Genomic DNA, 20305 nt, shown 5'->3' with positions numbered 1-20305 from the left:
TCCCATTCCAGGATGGCCCTTTCCAGGTCTCCCCAAATGCTCCACCCTTGAGCACCACATCCTACGGCCCTGCACCTGGGCTCTTCCCCTGAGGCTCCTCCAGGCACCAGAAACTCACAAATCTGAAGGCAACCTCATCACCTTTGTTCCTGAACTTGCTCCTTCACCCATGCGGTATCATCTTCCACTTAACTCTGGCCACAGCTCTGCTCCCTGAACCCTTCCTTTGTATTCACTATTGACCAAGCTTTATTGCCATCAATGAAATGCCTGCGGTATCTCTGAAATCTGTTTCCAACGTGCTGTTTCCGTTACCACTTCCCTAATTCTGGTCCTCACATTATTTGCTTCAACTTTTACAATAACATTTTAATTGTCCCCAGTTTCCTATAAAAAGCTGTTGTAAATACTATTGAGGCACAATTCCAAATACAGATAATTTCACCCTTCCACTTAATTTTTTTGATGACATGATTATATAAAGTTCAAATTCCCTTATGCAGCATAGAAGGCCCTTTTCACTGAGCCCCATTGTAATGTTCTTTCAGTCCGACCCTCTCCTTTTCCTACTTCTCCGGTATAAGAGCCACTGTGCCTCCTGCCCACACAAGTGAAATCATACTTGTCACTCGAGGCCCAGCTAACATGTCGCCTCTTAGGTGGAGCAGAATCTTCTACAACTCTGCTCAGCAGATTTCAGGGGCTGTGTCCCTTGGGCTTGTAGCCTTCGTTGCTGATACTATCCTTACTTGTCCCCTTACCCCCTTCTCTCCCCATCACTCCTCCTTGCTCTCGAAGGCATAGGGTAAGAGACCCTCTCATTAATCTTTATCCCCCTAGAACCAAACAAGGTGCCTGATAGATGCTGGTGGAACTGAACTGAGACCACAAAGAGCGCTCTAATTCTTTTGTTGTTGGTTTTTAGCTAATGGCTCTAGTGAATTGATTGAGGACACCTTACCTGCATGGATTGCAAACTAGTTAAAGTAAATTATATGACAAGCACATACATTTCTTTTGTCAGAAACAGAAATCTATACCTCTTTAAAGCATGGTCACTGGACTAGATGTCCCCAATAATGATTCCATGTTTTTTTATTTTTTCCAGTACATTGCAACTGTCTTCTTTATGTCCTAATTTAGGTTTCCCCTGATCAATAACTTATCCTTGAGACACACTTTAGAGAAACGATTCATTTAAAACTTATGTCTTTGTAGACATCTTCAGGGAATGATTGTGATAGGGTGTGTGTGTGTGTGTGTGTGTGCGTGTGTAGACACATACCCACATAAATGTATTTGATAAGGAAATGTTTAACAATAGGCCAATTCAATAATTCACTTAGAGAATAATATTTCCTTTCATCCTTAATTCAAACCAGTCCTAGATGGCAACTAGCAGGGTTATTAACAATTGAAAAATATATTTCAGAAAACATTCAGAAGGCCAACTTAAAAACCTTTGTTGGAGAGATGCTTAGCCATGGCTGGGAGAGTGTAAGGGGGGGGGTGCGGTGCGGGTAGAATCGAGTCAGAACTGTGAAGTGTGTCAGTCTGACTCCTGTTTCCATGGCAAACCGTGGGAAAACCGAGCATGTGTATCAACTACTTCTGAAAAGTTAAACCGACATTTTAAAACTGCAGTTTTTAAAAACTGCTGGCAGTCACAGATCTACTGCAAGATCTGACAGTGGACATGGGGGCTACTCTAGGGAGGCAGTTAAGGGGTGAAAAGCTGCTTGAACTATATTTGCAAAGCTGTTATTTATATTTTGCTTTATTTGTGTGTGTGTGTGTGTGTATGTGTGTGTGTATGTAACCTACAGGATGTTTAATTTCCTTAAGAATTTTTACCAAATGTTACGCTAAAATATAGCACGAGAATGTCCACTTTGAAATCATTAGATACAAACTTAGGACTACTTAAAAAAAAATCATAACTGTTTTTTCCCCTTAAACTCGGTGCATCGCTGAGTACGGAGAGGGAGAGTTAGAAGATCTGGTCCTTAATGAATAACCGGCACACACAGGTTGGAGGGTAGCACAACACGGGGGGTAGTTCTGGGTTCCCAGGGCTAACATGTCTGATGACTGTGGCTCTCTCCGTCTGGTGTAGAAAGAGTGGCCTCGTGGGAGCTGGCCAAACCAAACGTGGGCTGAGAGAAAAGACATTTTGTTTTTCTGCACTGACGCCCAGGGACTGCTTTCTGAAGTGTGTGTGCGGAGCTCGCCCAGTGCTGCCTCTGCTCTATGTCCCCTCCCAGCCCTTCCTTCCTGCTGGGACCATACTGGGCCAGAACCCAGGAATGAGTGCGTCTCTAATTTTCCTGAATCCACAAATGTTATCCTCACCACTTATCAGGCCTCAGCTATAAATATTTTCCAGAGCTCTAGCAGTAATTAGACAAGCTACTATGAAAGATAGAGCATTATACATCAGTTAAAAACATATGCAAAACCGAAGCTCATTAGAGAAAGATAATATTCATGCAGATTTTACAAACCGTGTCTTTAGGGTGGCCCAATAAGTAGAAATATGGGGACCCATGCTTGTCACTTTTCATGCACATGGAGAGACTGGAAGGTACCATTCCTAAAGGAAGGGGAGGAACAGCCTAGGACCAATCATTAGAATTAACAGAACCAGTGACAAAGATATAGTATTACTGTTAGAATCAAGATTGCTTAGTACGTTTAGAGTAGCTGAATAAAAATTATCTAGGCAGTAAGAATAAAGACTTTAAGTAAAGCTGACCCTATTGAGCATGCAGCAAGTGAAATTAGTGAAAAGACTGAGCTACATGTGTATTCCAAAAACAGATTTTTTTTTCTCAAAATATCGAGGGCATCCTGAGGTGCTTTTAAGGAGGCACAAATGTTTAAAACATCTCGAAATCATAATATCAGAATTTTTGCAGAATTTTCTCATAATTAGAGTGTTTCAGTGAGACCAGCTGTCATTTGAGAAGTCACAGTAATCATGTTTCTAAATTTTGAAAAACCCTCAAATTAAAGCCATGGTTTGCCTATGTTTATATTTATGTTTTCTCTAATAATCTCATGAATTCTTATAGCTTGTCTCTTCTGCAACAATTTGCTCATTTAGATTCAAACTTCACAGTTGACTTGCTGGCCGTATTTGTTTTCTGGAACAAAAAAAAAGAGCTGAAGAAAACACAGCCAGGTTTTGCCTGTTCTACGTGGCTGTACTCGCCTGTCCAAGGGCTGTGCTCTGAAACCTGCCTCTTAGCGGCTGCCTTGGTCTAGGCCTATCTCAGCTCCTGGGCTTCAGTTCTTTACTGACATAAAGATGGTACTAGAAATTCTGGGCTGTCAGTGATCTCCACCAGACGGGCCCTGGGAGATGTAATAACCAGTCCCTGCAGCGCTCAATGCCATGTTGTCTTAGCTGCATACAGTGTGAGGTAGAGGGTGACGTGGGGCTGCTGGATCAGAAGCACTGAATCCACATAGATCAGACATTTGGGAGCTTGATCCCCTCTTTGCCAGTATATTCTTATGATACAACCCCTCCCCCAGCCCCCATCTCAATGCCTAACTTGCTCCATGCGCTTCAACACACAAAACAGACAGTGCCCCCACGTGGATGTCTCATTATGCCCCCCCTCGCCCCCTGGGGTGTTTTTTACCGCACAGCTGTGTTGAGGGGTGTGCTGTGCTAAGTTGCTTTCGTCATGTCCGACTCTTTGGGGCCCTATGGACTGTAGCCCACCAAGCTCCTCTGTCTATGGGATTCTCCAGGCAAGAATACTGTAATGGGTTGCCATGTCCTCCTCCAGGGGATCTTCCCCACCCAGGGACTGAACCCACATCTGTCATCTCTCCAGGCGGATTCTTTACCACTAGCCCCACCTGGACAAACAATTTGAAGTTAAAGGGAAAGTAGAGGCTCTCTGTGGTATGGAAACTAATGCTTAACAATGAATGTCAGGAGGGAAATGAAGTTTCAGGATTTATTAACTGAGTTTACCATTTAGCCCTGCCAAGATGCAAGTAATTTTGTACAAAAAACATCAAGTGGTTTTACTATCAAGCACAAAAGGGTCTCATTTAATTCTAAACATGGCCTTTACTGGGCTTGAAAGACACATGTGCTAGGAAACGTTGGAGCCAGAGGGTCAAACAAAAGAGCCCAGAATACGGTGGGGAAAATAGCTGTGAAAACTGTAACAGAAATTATGGTGAAATGTGAAAAACAGATGCATCCTGTGCTTGGCATATTTGATGCATACCCCATGAGTCCTAAAACCCATGTTCAGTCTGAAAACCCAGGGTCCTGATGAGGACCACTCTTTGCTGCAGACTGTGTACCAAAAACACCAGAGACCTGTGACAGGAGTGTAAATGCAGCCTCCTCTCTACGCAAGTGTCTGAGCTGCCTTAGAGCAAACCGCTGTTTAGTCTGGGCTAAGTTTGTTGTTTCTATTAAAAATTTTTTTGAACCCAAACAGCACGTTGAAGAGTGTGTGATTCTCATCGTTTATAGAGATTTTGCTACAATTAGAGCATATAATTCAAGCCTGCAGTAAGGCATTATATAATCTTATTTTGGTCCTGTCTGAGGCAGTTCAGCTGAAAAGAAAACCTGGGAAGTCTTTGTCAGAACAGGACATCGGGGTAACCCTATCTGTGAGCAAAGTTGTAGGCAGAATTCTCAAATAACAAAAGAAATCCAACATTATGGACTATTTCCTTCACTAGAAATGAGGGGTTTTTAGTACTTTAGTTTAAAATGAATTATTTGCTTTGGGAACCCTGGGATAGGACTTACGGACTCCAGAGCTTAAGGACTGCTCTGGAGACTTGACTTTTGCTAGTTGTGGTGGTTGGCTGGATCTACCCAAGATTTTGTCTTATGATATTAAGCTCCATTCTGAGCACCTGGATAACAGGATGTTGTTAGCAAATTCCCTCATGGGGTCAACATCTTTTGTATCATCTCTGTTTTGAGACAAGAGAACAATCAGACAGTGGAGAAAATGGCTTTGGCACTTAGCACCAGCTTCATAATGGGTATAGTTGAAGGGTCACAAGCTTGACTTGAATCAGCACCATCATGCTATGAACACAGGTCAGACTGTCTCAGTGAGGAGGGACACTGAGCTGAGTGGGAGCTGAGCTGAAACTGTCACAAAAACCTGAGACTGAAAAAAGGGAAGACAATCTTGTCTCCTTTCTTTAATCTTAACGGTTGCAAGCCTGAATGGAGAGTGATTCAGATCTGATGGCCAAGGGGGAGCCGGGTTGAGGGGTGAGGCTCATACAGCGAGAGGTCCACAAAGACACAGAGAGGCCAAGAAGTAAAACTCCTCAGGTCTGTACAGGAGAGCTAGAGGAGACAAAGCCAGCCATCTCCATGGCATGAAATTACCTGGGATGATACTTGAAAAATACAGAGTCCTGGGCCAAATCGACCCAACTCTGTGTGTGTGTGTGTGCACGCGCACATATGGTGCATGTGTGTGCAGATGTAAAACCATGATGTAAGCTTTCTTTCCTCTTAACCTTAATACTTTGATCTCCACTCCTACCCACGCTCTGCTCACCATGTAAACAAACAAACCAACCTTTTCTTGATTCTGTGACTTCTCTGAGATCCATGTCAATGGTCTTACGGAACTCATCAGCATTTTGTCTAAGAGGCTGCCTTCTCCCTGGACTGTGGTGAAAGCAGCCCTTGCCCAGGAGAGTTCAGCTTCATGTTAGGGGAGGCAAGAGAAAGTTTTATCAGAACCTAAATCCAACTGTCCAGCATGAGTTACTGGAGGATTTGGATTTTTTAGGTTTTCCAAGATGCGTGTGGAATCCTTCGCAGTGGGGTTTGGGAAAGATAGCTGTTCACTCATTTGTCTCCTCCAACAACGTACTGTTAAGGAACTGAAAGGAGGTAGATCTCAAGAGCAAAACTGGTTTTTCTGGCTTGATTTCTTGGTTACTTCAAGGTCTAATATATTTTATCAGAGTCTTAAATACCTAAAGTGTCGACTGAGGGAAGTGGGTCACTTAATATATCCTGAAAGAGAAGAGTGTATGTTGGAAAGACTATCAAGAAGGAATATCATCATAGTCCAGGGTTTCCAATAAAACAATATGAAGAAATGGGATTTCACCCTCATTTTTAAAGCACGTTAATAAATGAGGTTTTGGCTGACCAGTGGGGAAAAGAATTTCAGAGTTGGGCATCCTTCAAGGAATCCCCTGGGTATGACTCCAAGAAACAGGAACTTATTGGAAGTTTCATGGTTTGAACATTTCCTGGGATTCCCTAAATTCTAAAGAGAGCAGTCTGGAGCCTTCTAGCCAAGGAAGGACTCTGTTCTCTGCAGGATGCAGCCAGAGTACTGCTGACTGCCTGTCCTCTTCCCTGGTCTGGCTCAGTCAGGGTGAGGTGAGTGATTTGTGGAACCACTCATGGGAAAGGGAGATACCCTCAACCATGAATGTCAGAAGCTGAAATTAAATTTCAGAATTTATTATTGAAGCCAGCGCCTTTTGCCCTATTAAAAATGCAGGTGAAATAGTGCAAAGGCTATGGAACCATTTAAAGCTCCCATAAATGTGGTCTCTGAGCAAGAGGCAAAGGCAGCAGAGACTCTCCCCATGTCCGCACCAGGGACACCTCAGGCTGTGAGGTTACATTGCTCCAGGCTCCATGTTGAGGGCCGCGGGAGGGGAAGAGCAATGATTAGCAAATTTGCTGAAGAGAATCCTATCTCACTAACTTGGAACTGAGAATAATTCAGCCAAGGTATAAGCAGAAATGTATCCATACTCAGCGAGTTCTTTCTTCAGAAAAAGTACGAATTATTAGTATAAATATTACAAAGGAAATGCTTAACAGACAGAAGAAGCCAAGGGCTTTTCAAACATTCTTAACCCTCTAGATGTATTTATTAAAGCCACATATAACTAGTAAAACTAATAAAAAACTAATAATTTTTTCATTAGAGTAGATCCTTTGAGACATTTTAATCAGTCACCCCTCTATTAAAATCAACTGTTACACATATCCTCATTTCAGACTGTCAGCTCACAGAAGGCCAGGACTGTGTCTTACTTTCAGTGCCTGCAAAGTGCCTTGAACATAGTAGGTGCTCAGGAAAATCCTGATTTAGTTGAGAAAATAGTAATGATATTAATTAATGATATTAATTACAGGATCTGCCTCACCTCACATGGAATATTTATTTGGTAGGAGTACAACGTCTAGAGTTGACCTTTGTATGATCAGAGGAAGAAAGGACTTGAACAAATAATCGTTAACCAGATTACAGGAGCATGCTTATAATAGTCACATGCCAATGCACATTGTCAAAGAAGAATACATGAAAAAATAATGTTAATTGCCATATAAGTAGAGACTGGTGCTGCGTAATCTGTTGCTCTGATACTACTGTAAATTATTTTCATTTACTGATTAAAGGAAGACCTTTAACTATTTCGCCCATTCATTTCTTCAGCTAGAGTATGAATGCAGTATGGTTCAAACAGATCTTTTCTTACCTAATGCAGTTTTATTACACTTGTAAAATGTAAACAATTTCATTTATTATAGGCCTTATATTAGTCAACACCTATCAAAGATGCAATTAACCTTGAAAATGGTAGTGCAGGAAGAAGTCTAACTCATGGATTGATGATTTCTTTCCCCAAAGGGAGATGTGGGCATTAGTGTTAATTGTCCCTGGGCATTCTGAGAATTGTGCTTCCTCCTGGGAACCCTGTCTGGCCTCCTAAGACCATTGAGGCCATTTACAATCAAACTTGCTTCGGCATTCTTGTCATAAAGACCTGCAATGCTGCTTAAGAGAATCAACCAGACCACCAACCAAGAATGGAAGGCATAATTTTTTTTTTTTTTTTTTAAATTTTGATGAGCTCTGAACAGCAAGTATTACCAGGGGAAGGCTCTGCATTGGCCTGAACTGCCGGTGGAGGACATTTTTTCATCCAGTGGCACTTCTGTTTACCGAGGCCCTGGCTCTGTGGCTCAGTGTGTACATCAAGTGAACATTCCTTACAATCCCTGAATGCTGATGAAGGAGTTAATTTGCATAATGCATTCCTATGCAGCTTTAGACTCAGGATCCCTGTTTTCTTTTCTCTTAGACTTTTTAGATTTAATTGGAACTGCAACAGTCAGTTTAAGGAGGGCACTGCTTGCTTCTGCTTGCATCCGTTTTTGATCTTTTCCTCAGTATGGTGGAATCAAATTGCCTTCTTCCTGCCAGGTGTTGAGATGTATGTGTCAGGGGAGGGGGGCGCCCAAGCTCTCATTGAGTTTACAATCAACAAATTCTTACCCTGAGGACTAGAGTGCAGTTGAAGTGCCGATCTCCTGAGCTGCTCTTTCAAGGACTAAACTATGAAAGCAGCTTCTCCTTCGAAGCCCTTATTATCCCCCCTCCACTGCCACAGCTGCTCAGCCACCTCTATGAGCAGCCAGTATGCTTGCTAGTGGCTGCCTTTGCTTATTCCTGCCTCTGGATCGGCTGAGGTGTTGTCTGCCGATTAGTCTCATGGTAATTATGGATGGCATGTTTGCAGCATATTTATTCCCTTCCTCAGCTCACTTGGCTTCACACTGACTTTGTTTAGTCAACAATCTGACAGATTACCTGGGGTAATTTTTTCTTCCCATTGTACCTGTGCTTATCTCTCTGTCACAAACCACCTTAAGGACTCTGAACCAGAGTTTTCGTATTTCTCTTGACTGAGATCAGCTTTCTCCTGACATGTCCAGAAGTCCAGATAAGGGACGGCTTCAGAGCTGTTCTGAATTCTGAATTCTGCAGGTATCAGAGGTAGGGCCCAGGGTTATTACCTAAACCCCTTCCTAGCCTGCTGTTCACCAGTCTCTTCACCTTCAGAGTTCACTCTTGCCCGGATGGGGTTAAGCCTGAACACTTCCCTAACTGGTAAAGTCTCCTCTAGATTCGGATAAACTCCCTTTAACAATCTTTTGAAACTGGATTTTATGCCATTTCAAATCTTAAAGGGCAAACAAAGGAAACAAACATAGGATTAAACTCATAGTTGACAGACAAATCAGTTTTCCTGTCATTGGGGTGCATTTGGACAAAGTGGATTATATTTGGGTTACATCTACTATAAGCCCAAGGCAAAAGCACCCTACTCCAGTACTCTTGCCTGGAAAATCCCATGGATGGAGGAGCCTGGTAGGCTGCTGTCCATGGGGTCTCGAAGAGTTGGACACGACTGAGTGACTTCACTTTCCCTTTTCACTTTCATGCATTGGAGAAGGAAATGGCAACCCACTCCAGTGTTCTTGCCTGGAGAATCCCAGGGACGGCGGAGCCTGGTGGGCTGCCGTCTACAGGGTTGCACAGAGTCGGACATGACTGAAGCGACTTAGCAGCAGCACTATAAGCCCAAGCATCTTCTTTCACTGCTCTTGTTGCTATCATTTTGTTTTGTTACCTGCACCCCCAGCGACTCCCCCACTTTTTTATGTCCAAGATAGACTAGAGTATATTTTAATAAAAATTTTCATTAAAGTACCTTAATAAAAATATACTCTAGTCTATCTTGGACAAAAAAATTTCTTTGTCATGAGATAGTCAATTTAACTGATGCTGGAGGAATTGCGATGCTCCTTAGCTGCAAGTACAGACACCACGGGCATCTATAGAGTCTGTGAATGTGGCCACTTTGTGGTTTGTTCCTGGTACCGGAATGCATTTTCAGAGCAGGGCTGTGACTGATACCTCAGAAAGGCCTCCTTGCCAGTCTGGTCCTGGGCTGGCATCCGGGAACGTGGCTGGTAATTCGTTCCCTCACTAATATAAACCTTTCCTAAGTGATACAAGTCTCTCACTGTATCTCAACTGTTTGCACAAGCAAAGTGGTTTATGCTCAGCTCCTGCTGTCCTTCTGGGAGTGTGGGATTCTGGTATGCGCCAGGCAGAGGGTGCCAGCATGACTGGCCTCCAGGAGAAACCATGGGCACTGAGTCTCATGAGCTCCCCGGGGCAGCCATACCATCACGGCAGCACTATTAGTACACATATGCTGCTCATTCTTACTGCTGCGTGAAGAACGTCCTCTGGGTGACCCCTCACCGGAGACAGAGAAAGCGGAGGAAGCCTGCCTGTGGGTTCCTCCAATTCTACCTGTGGTGTTCTTCCTTATGATTCTACTGGGCATCCTTACTATTAATATATTAGTGTCATAAATCTGAGCCGTGACCACAACATTCTGTGTCTCAGGAGTCTTATAGTCAAATACCTGAATGTGGGGTGGCCTTGGGGACCCCTAAAACAGCCCCCTCATGAGGCACTGTGAGATTTCAGAAATATCATTTGATGGCATTATCCTTAAAAATGCTGATCTGATCCCTACCCTCTTGGTTTTTCACGCATAATTTTGGTTTAGAATTTCCTAAAGAACTAATGTTTACTTAGTTTATAACTATTCATTTAGTTCCCTAAAGGAGATTGCTTTACTCTATTAAATTTGTTCTTTTATGACATAATCTCTAAAATTACAGTCACCATCCATGTCAAATCTAACATCAAAAGTAGCTGAGAAGCTCTACTGCTACCAGTGTGTATGATTTTATATTACATTTTAGAAGAATATATTTAGAAGAAATTCTGCAATACTGCTAGAGTTAACAATATTAGTTAATATTCACAAGTGTGCCCAGATATTTAACAAACTCTCTTTGTTGGTTAATTTTAGAATTTAACTTTAACTAGATATTTTCAGATGATGTTAAGAATTAATGGGATAATGTTGACACGGTCTTGAATTTTCATGTTGTTCAGAAACATATTTTTATTTTTATGCCTCGAGGCAGCTTCGTGCTGACGCATCACAGTCTGAGTTATGCCACATGTTGGTTGACAGACTGTTTTAACTGCTCTCTGTAGAGCAGCAGCTGGTGTGGTGGGTGCTCAGAATAAGGACCAAACAGTGATTCTACAAAAAGAATAGAAAGTTCAGGACAGCCATGTTATTCAGATTAACTTTTTAAAGATTAATTTGTTAGAACAATAAGAACAACATTAATTCTACGAGAATTCCTGGGTATAGATAATAGGTCTCGGCATGGAAGGAAACACACCTTGAAAGCAAAGTCTTTTGTAGAAGTGATAGAATTTCCCTGGTTGGTTTCGCATTACTGAATCTCTTCATGCCCAAGGGTGCAAAAAATGATTCTATTTCAAGAGTTCAGATTCTTTACAAAGGGAAGAATGCCAATGCCATTGACCAGGCTCAAGTCTGTGCTTACTGATAATATTAATAATTAAAAATATTTTATTAGATCCAAATATTAAGGATGGGAAGCTGGGATGAAATATTTCCCTGGGCATATGGCCAGCCCTAGAAACTTCTAAATGCTGCCCTACTCTTAATGTGAGGATTTGCCAGCCCTTCTTGTAGGCTTTCAGTATGTTCAAGACCCTGGAAACATAAAGTATGTAAGGGCCTTTGAATTCAGATATTTAAATTGAATTCAGGATTATATCTGTTCTGCTAAATAAGCATTCAGTAAGTTATTAGGTAACTTAGGCAGAAAGCACAATTTAAGAGGAAAAAGTACTACTTAGATTTTCAAGAATGGAAGAGTGAAAATGGGAGTCAATTTAATCTAGATCAACATCCGCAGCTACTTATTCAGATCAGTGGTTAGATCTTATTTCCCTAACCTGGACATTTACTATCTGTACTGCTCTTGACTGACGTCTGTCTGTCTCTCTGTTACTCCCTGAGATTAAAGACAAGCCAAGATTTCTCTCTTTCTCATGTTTCTGATATACTAGGGTAATGATGTTGGCTGTACCTTAAATGGGCTTTTGGGAAATAAAGCTACAGACTTCCCAAGGCAAATCTATGAATTAAAATGCACTGTAAAGCCTTCCTCACAAGCATCTAGATTACACAACATAAGAGTGAACTTTTGGAATATCCTTGAACTCCAAGGCAATGCAACCATTGCCTGAACTGAAGTTTATGTTTTAATCTTCATAGCCTGAAGATTTGGTCTTGCTGGTCCCTTGGCCCAGGTTACATATCCCACAGGACAGTCTGATGCATGAGTCATTTTAGGAAATAATTGATAAATTACTGTGGACTCAAATGAACAGAGGACCATCAGTCAAATAACAGAAGTTCTAATATATAAATTTAGCCAGATCTCCCAGCACACTCAGAGATGCCTTGAAAGGTCCTACATTCGCTATTTTCAACATTACCTAAATAAGGGAGCAAAAGAAAGAGCTCACAAACATATAATATATACTTTGTCCTTAAATATACACGTGTATAGATCTATGTCCACTGATCACTAAATATATATTTAGGTAGAATTAGAGAAATTTTGTAGCTTTATAAATAAGCATAGGCATTTATGGGCACAGAAGAAACAGAAAAAATACGAATCAAAATGCGAAACGTACCATACTCTGGGACCTGTCCCGTCCCGCGCTTCAGCAGTAGCCTCACTCTCCTTCCGCCTGATTTGATGAGCTCTATTGCTCTGGCGTGGGTCATGTCTCTTGTGCTCTCCCCATTGATTTCAATGATCTGATCTCCTACCTGTTAATTAAAGAAACATCACGTTAGCCAAAGATGGTTTTATTCAAGTTGTATTTCTAACAGAGGAGCACCCATAGACGACCAGTTTCCAGAGAGCAACAGAAAGGCTTGGTTGCAGCCTGCTGCTCCTTAGTAGAGGCTAATCCCTGGCTGCATCCTGAATCTGACCACCAAACTTTATTTATCTTTGTAGAAATTCAAATATTAGACCATGAAGGTTGTGATGGTATGTCACTTATATTTAGCCAGTAAGACAGAGGTCATAATTAAACTATTTAGGATTTTCTTAAAAAATTAGGGGATGTGTTTGATGCTGCAATTCAAAATAAGCTGGCATCTTCGCTTTGAGTCAAGAAGTAAATATTTTAAGGCCTTTTCATTGAACACAGGGCAGGATCTAATTCAGTGTGTTGGATGGAATGATTGGTTTTTGGGCTTCTCTGAGAATTTTTGTTATGCATCATTTATTTACATTTCCCTGGGTGATGTTGTGATATTGGCCTCTTTGTAAATAGTGGTTGGTTGATATTCAAGTTTGATGATGAATTTTCTATCACAGTCCTTTGAATTAAAAATGACTCCATTCTCCATACATGACTAATGCTCCTGCTAAATCTTTGCCATCCTCACATCTGACTGCCAGAAACTCTTTGGTTAAATAACAATTCCTCTTGGATTGTTGACAATACCTAGGCATGTCAACCTACTTCAGTAGTCTTGCCTGGAGAATCCCATGGACAGGGGAGCCTGGTGGGCTGCAGTCCATGGGGTTCCAAAAGGTTGGACACGGCTGAAACAACTGAGCATGCATGGGTTCCATAAGCAGCTCCCATTATCCTTTGTGAATAGATATTTGGAATAAAAGAGGTTCAACCATGAGTACACCATGTAACTCCCACAGTACTATTACTGTCAGGAAACTTGGAATTAAAATATGTTTCATTTCAGTGCAAGTCACTTAAGACAAATTAGCCAGGAAAAGCACAATGAGTTGCTTTGCAGAAATGCTATTTTAGGTGGGTTCCTGAACTTGATAATGCAGACAGAATTGCAAATAAGCCCCTTTTAAGGGAGCACTATCAAAGTGAATGCTATAGGCTGGACCAGAACAGGAACAAAAAATTGCTGTCACAACAGCCAAAGGGTAGAACAAAGTGGGTGGAGGGGAGAATAAACACGTGTTTATTATAGCAAAGAAGTGATGTATGTGCTTGTGTGTGTGCTATGTCACTCCAGTCATGTCTGACTCTGTGTAACCCTATTGACTGTAGGCTCCTCTGTACATGGGATTCTCCAGGCAAGAATCCTGGAGTGGGTTGTCATGCCCTCCTCCAGGGAATCTTCCTGATTTAGGGATCACATCCACATCTCTGCATCAACAGGCAGGCAAGTAGGTTCTTTACCACTAGCACCATCTGGGAAGCCCATGGAAATGATGCCTCTACCTAAATAGGATTCCCTAAGGGGCTTCCCTGGTGGCTCAGATGGTAAAGTGTCTGCCTGCAGTGTGGAAGACCTGGGTTCAATCCCTGGGTTGGGAAGATCCCCTGGAGGAGGAAATGGCAACCCATTCCAGTACTCTTGCCTGGAAAATCCCATGGACAGAGGAGCCTACAGTCAATAGGGTCACACAGAGTCAGACATGACTGGAGTGACATAGCACACACACAAGCACATACATCACTTCTTTGCTATAATAAACACATGTTTATTCTCCCCTCCGCCCACTTTGTTCTACCCTTTGGCTGTTGTGACAGCAATTTTTTGTTCCTGTTCTGGTCCAGTCTATAGCATTCACTTTGATAATGCTCCCTTAAAAGGGGCTTATTTGCAAGGTCAGGTATCCAAGCCAGTGGCAGAAGTGGGACCAACTATCCCTCTCTCAGCAGTCGTCGCCTGTGTCTGAAACCCCAAGGCCCAGCATCACATCGTAGAAGTAAAGCACAGGTTTCAGTGAAGCTGTTAGAATAGAGTCTTCATTCCTGGCTACTCTCTTCAGGTTCACATACCTGACTGATTGCTAAACATCTCCACTGGGATGTCCAGCAGGCCACTCCAGCTCAACACCAGCCGATCGGGCTCACCATCTTTCTCCTCAGATGGTTTGTCCTCTCAAGTCCTCATCCTGGACAACAGCGCCACCATTCACCCAAGCTAGAAACCCGGGGGTCCTGCAGGGCTCCTAGTTCAGTTCCTGCCTCCCTCTGGATTATTCCCACCAATATCTTCACATGGTCACCAGCATCATTCTTCTGAGGGAAATCTCCCCAGATGCCTCATACTCACCGAGGCGGCTAGGGCCTTCCATATGCCACTATTCCCTTGCCTTGTCTTCCCTACAGGCCTGGTGCCTTCCTAATCTTCCCTCAAGGCCAACCCAAGCTCTTCTACCCAGGGATGACTTCCTAGACCTTGTCTTCTCCTCAAGAAGTGTGCAATCCCTCTGCACCCCAGTTATCACTGCACCCCAATATCTATCACACTTCAGTAGGGAATTATGCCTCTTTGTCTTCCCTCTTAGATTTTGAACTTCTTCACTCATCAAACAATTTCTGAGCACTTATTATGTCTTGGACAGTCTACTGGGAGATCGGATAAATAGTGACAAAAAGTATAGCTTTTATTTACAACACATTCTCAGTCTAGTTGGGGGAGAAAGTGGGTAAATAAGACAGTTACTGTTTAATATATTTTTGCTGTGACAGAAGTGTACAGAAAGTGCTAATGAAAGAGAAGTGAGGGGCATCTAGATTAGAATAAATGTGGCTGGTAGTCAGAGAGAGCTTCCTACAGGTAGTGACATCTCAACTGGATTCTCAAGTATCCGCAAGAGTCCCCTTGGCAAAGGAAGAGGAAGAACATTCTAGGTAGAGAGGACAGCATATGCAAAGAGACTGAGGTCTGAGAGCATGGTATATTTGGGGGAACTGCTGGCAGTTAATTCTGCTACTCAGAGGTTTGGGCTTTATTTTAAAGGCAACAGTAAAGCACTGAAAATTTTGAACAGGGGGCAAGCTGACCAGGAAAACAGAGCGATGTTTAGAAATTTCCCTGAGACATCAGTATGAAGAGTGGACTGGAGAGAAAGTAGGAGATTGAGGAATGGAGCTGAAGTTGTGAGGTTGTCATGTTGTTTATTCAAATAAGAAATTGGAAGACGTGGGGAAGGAAATCATAGGATAAATGAGGGCAGGGACTAAGTCCCATTTGACTGTTTATCTTGTATGGGGTTCACTGTACATACTTGTAAATGAATGAATGAATGAATGAATGAATGAAGCATTTCCACACAGCTCATCTTGAGACCCATGACGGGAGGGGGTTATACGTTCGTTCTCTTGATCCAAAACTCAAACCTTGACAGACACCACTGCCTGAGGACACTTCTCTCTCAAGACTGACATTGCAACAAGAATTGTATAGGATTCTTATGGTGTGATAGAAACATTAACAGCCATACTTAGAAAGTTTGATGCTTTCATTCTCTTGTCTATTTGTTATTTTCCCTTTCCCTTGCTAACAGCCATGAGAATTAAGGGAGGAAAATGTGGCCAGGGAGAGGTGGTGAGTTGGAAGCTTGTGTAGGAGTTGGAGGAACAGAGGGTTCAAGGGCTTCATGGGGCTAGACGTGGTGTGTCTCCAGTGTGGGATTTTCAGGACTGGGCTCTGGGAAGATTTTTACTGAGTTTTTGGAAGTCTGAGCTGACCTCTTGGCTTGGCAGCATTCCATGTGGGATCCCCTCAGAAGAAGAAAACAACTCTGATGCTGGTTGAACTGAAGGTCCTTAGCCCCTTGTCTAAGATTTTCAGTTTCTCCCAAGCCCCTGTCCATTCCAGGGAGCCAGGGAGCCAGTCTTCCTGCCTCACTGGGAGCAATGGAAGTTTGAAACAGTCCAAGATCTTGACAAATTTAGGAAAAAAACTTGGTGGTGGTGGCAGTGGGATAGATGCTGGTTGGGCAACGAGATGGAAATGCTGCCACTGTTGAAGATGTGAATCTTATAGGCATTCTGGGCATATTGCAAAAGTGGTTAAGCTCATCTGGACCTAGTGTCAGAGGTAACAAACAGTCCAGGCCCAGCCAGGAGATGCCCATCTATCCTTGTGAAATGACACAAATGCTAAAAAGGTTTACTCTTCACTTTCAGTCCAATATCAGTCTTATACATAGTTATTTGACATGGAATTCCATAAAGAAATTTGAGAAGTGATTCTTTTCACTTTCATCCTGTGAGCATCCAGATGAATAAGAAAATGAATTTGTCAGGGAAAGAAGAGATTCTCATTACCTTCTGACTTTCATTTAGCTTCTGGGTGTGGCCAGTTGAAGGGTCCTTTCCCTATGTGGCATGTGAATATTTGGGGGAGTTAATTTGATAATGGAATATTACTCAGCTATTAAAAAGAATACATTTGAATCAGTTCTAATGAGCCTATTATAGAGAGCGAAGTAAGTCAGAAAGAAAAATACCAATATAGTATATTAACACATATATATGGAATTTAGAGATGGTGATGACGACCCTATACACAAGACAGCAAAAGAGACACAGATGTAAAGAACAGACTTTCGGACTCTGGGAGATGGAGAAAGTGGGCTGATTTGAGAGAATAGCATTGAAACATGTATATTACCATGTGTGAAATAGATCGTCAGTCCAGGTTTGATGCATGAGACGGGGGGCTCAGGGCTGGTGCACTGGGATGACCCTGAGGGATGGGATGGGGAGGGAGGTGGGAGGGGGGATCAGGATGGGGGACACATGTATACCCATGGCTGATTCATGTCAATGTATGGCAAAACCACTACAATATTGTAAGGTAATCAGCCTCTAATTAAAATAAATAAATTAATTAAAAAGATAGTTTTCAATGTAAGAGAGAAAAAAAAGAAACAATGGAAAACATGCAGGTTGTTCAGGGATGAAGAAAAAGACCAGTTGTGACTCTAATGTAGTCTCCTCTTTCTACACGCTTCACCACGGAGCTATCTTCACCTGAGTTGTGGTACTAAATGAAACTGAAGATCTCTACTTGTTCTTAGAGAACTTTTAAAGTACCAAGTTTGAGTTAGAGTTGAGAGAGGGATAGAGAGAGAATGGAGGCAGTGGGGATGACAAGGAAACAGACAGATGGCCAGACAGCCATAGACATAATTCAGGAATGTGCATGTTGTTTTATGGGGATCAAGGAGATGTTAAATGTAGGAAACTAACCAAAGGATATAACATGAATTCTAGGCATTCTTTTTTTTTTTTCCCCCTGTGAAAGAAATACTTGTATCTGTGGTCCCCTTGGGAAACTGACAACCTCACAGTGGCGTCTTAGGGGCAAGGCAGAGTGAGAGAAGGCTGCCGTCTTGGCTCAGCCTAACAAGTTCTTCTGCATTTCTACACACACATTTCTATTCACATCTTGGCAGGTTTTTCTCTTTCCTAACAAAACTATTACTAAGTCCTTGAACTTGCTTGAGGCTCTGCAGGTAAAACTTCTCTTATTGGAAAGCGAAGGCAGGTAAAGGTAAAAGTTTCAGTATATATGTACATATTGGCCGTGCCATATAGGATCTTACTTCCCTGACCAGGGATCAAGTCTGGGCCCCCAGCCATGAAAGCACCGAGTCCTAACCACTGAACCACCAGGAAATTTCCCAAAGTTTCAGTATTTCTTAAGCAATTAATAGTCCAGGTTGTAAGAAAAAAAAAATAAGCTCTATACTGTACACATTTTTGTAGACAGTATTTGGTTCGACTCAACGAAATCTTTACAAGGACTATATTAATTCTGGGCTTACTGCAGCCCCTAATCATGGTAGTTTCCACTCAAGGCTTCCTCAGGTTTCTCCACAAACATTCCCGGCTGGTTGCAATCAGTTCACTGCCTTTATACCACAAGAATCTATTTCATATGATTATGTGTGACTGAAGTGATCCTAGATTATAACTAGGTGTGAGGAATTGAGCTTCTTTAGAATTTTATGCCAAAAAATAGTTGATGCCTCTATTCGCTGTTTCATGAAAACCTTAGCTCTGGACCATTTGTGCGGCTAATGGTCTGAGGTCACAGGGTAGTTCTGTCATAACTCTTCCCTTAGAGGCTGGTTTCCCCCACTGACTCTAGATCCCTCTCAAGCCAGGAAAGCGCCGCCTGCCTCCGTGTCATCTATGCCTGCCACGATTCCCAACAAGTAGGCCCTCAGTTAATCATGTCTGAGTAAATGAATTTCAGGTTTGCTTTTCAGTTATAGTAACCGTCTTCGTTTTCATGACACAGAAAGCTCAGCTTTCGAGCACCTCTGCACACCATAAAGCCGTCTTGAAATACTGCCTTAGGCACTTGCAGCCAAATCACAGCAATTTCAACAGTATTACAAGAGACCGAATGAGGTTTCAGTAAAGGTGACCTATAAAAATTGCTAGAGACAGGTATGTTATTGTTATGGAAACAAATGTTAAAGGATCGAGAGAAAGAAGAAAGGAGGCTGAGTCTAAATAAAATCAGAAAAACAAAATTAGAATTCGGGCCTTCGCTCTGCCAGAGGCATTGTCACTGGGTGCTATGACAACAGGACACCTGGTCTGTGAGGGCCCTGCTGGAGCAAAGGACAGGCTGATTTTCACCTCAATAGTGACCTGTACTATATTATGTTTTTTTTCACAATTAACCTTTGTTAGATATTATTTAATGACTATTACAGTATAAATCTTTTCCAAGGGGTCACAGTGAGTGCTTTGGTTCACTCCCCCATGTCTTCCATGAGACTGTTGATTGAATTAGACAGGATCCAAGTGTCTATTACAGGACCTGGCTCTGGTTATAAAACTGTGGTGCACAATTGCCCCAGCAAGGCACAGGAGCCCATTAAGTCAGCATGCTTTTCCTGAAAAACTTCTATCCCCCTGGAAATTGAAGTACAGACTGAAATTGAAATTTGACAACACCAAAATTCTGTGGATTTTATTTGCCTCATTTATTTTATACATTGAAATCTATCTAAGACTCTATGTTTTGACTACAATCATTTAAAAATAAAACATTTCTTACTAAACTTCATCCAAAGAGAAGTGTGAAAAAGCCCTGGTGGATCTGCAGAAGAGTTCTTCATCAGGGTTATACCTGAGCCCATACCTGCTTGGAAGGGTCATGAAGGTGAGAGGGACCAGAGGGGAACAAGAAGTTATGAGTCACTGCAGAGCTGTGATATGAGTAGGGAACCTTACTCCACATTTTTCTTAATTTGTGTATCTTCTCTTTAGAAAAGATTCAGTAACAGCTCAAAAAATGTTCAGTCTTTGACTTGGGCAGGGGTGGTGCCCTGGCCGCTCACTCAGGGGGCTGCTTTGGTGCAGATTCAGGGGGAGATCCTTATTCAACAGTTTCCATTTCTCATTCTTGCTTTTACAATTCTCTAAATTAAAACATGGAAATGTATGTGAAATTTAAAGATGACGCAGTAGCCCAATTGCGGAAGTCAATTCTAAATTATAATTTGGTATCTTTATCACCAAAACTTCCCTTTTCCTTTGTCAAATATTACTAACACTAATCTCATATAGGGGATATTATTAGATTGCTTCCCCCCCACCCAAATCTCACTCTTGCAGGGCTTTTAATTGGTGTTGATGTTTCCTTCCTCAGGTCACCCATTTCCTGCCTTATAAATAAATACTTTCCAGGTGGAGTTGTTCTCTTTATGTACCTTTGCACCTGTGGTTTCCTT

The 20305-nt window shown here is 42.2% G+C and overlaps 1 protein-coding gene across 2 annotated transcripts in view; it reads right to left on the bottom strand.

Annotated features, from left to right (window-relative positions):
• The window catches only part of MAGI2 (membrane associated guanylate kinase, WW and PDZ domain containing 2), a 1476322-nt gene that overhangs the window by 69464 nt on the left and 1386553 nt on the right, over positions 1–20305 (bottom strand). For both annotated transcript variants that reach the window (XM_068972797.1, XM_068972798.1), the window contains one exon: positions 12447–12585. In XM_068972797.1, coding sequence (XP_068828898.1) covers positions 12447–12585 — 139 coding nt within the window. The remainder of the gene's footprint in view (positions 1–12446; positions 12586–20305) is intronic.

Source organism: Capricornis sumatraensis, chromosome 5 (assembly GCF_032405125.1).
Source record: "Capricornis sumatraensis isolate serow.1 chromosome 5, serow.2, whole genome shotgun sequence".
Classification (NCBI taxonomy): Eukaryota; Metazoa; Chordata; class Mammalia; order Artiodactyla; family Bovidae; genus Capricornis; species Capricornis sumatraensis.
This window is presented reverse-complemented; position numbering and strand designations above follow the sequence as displayed.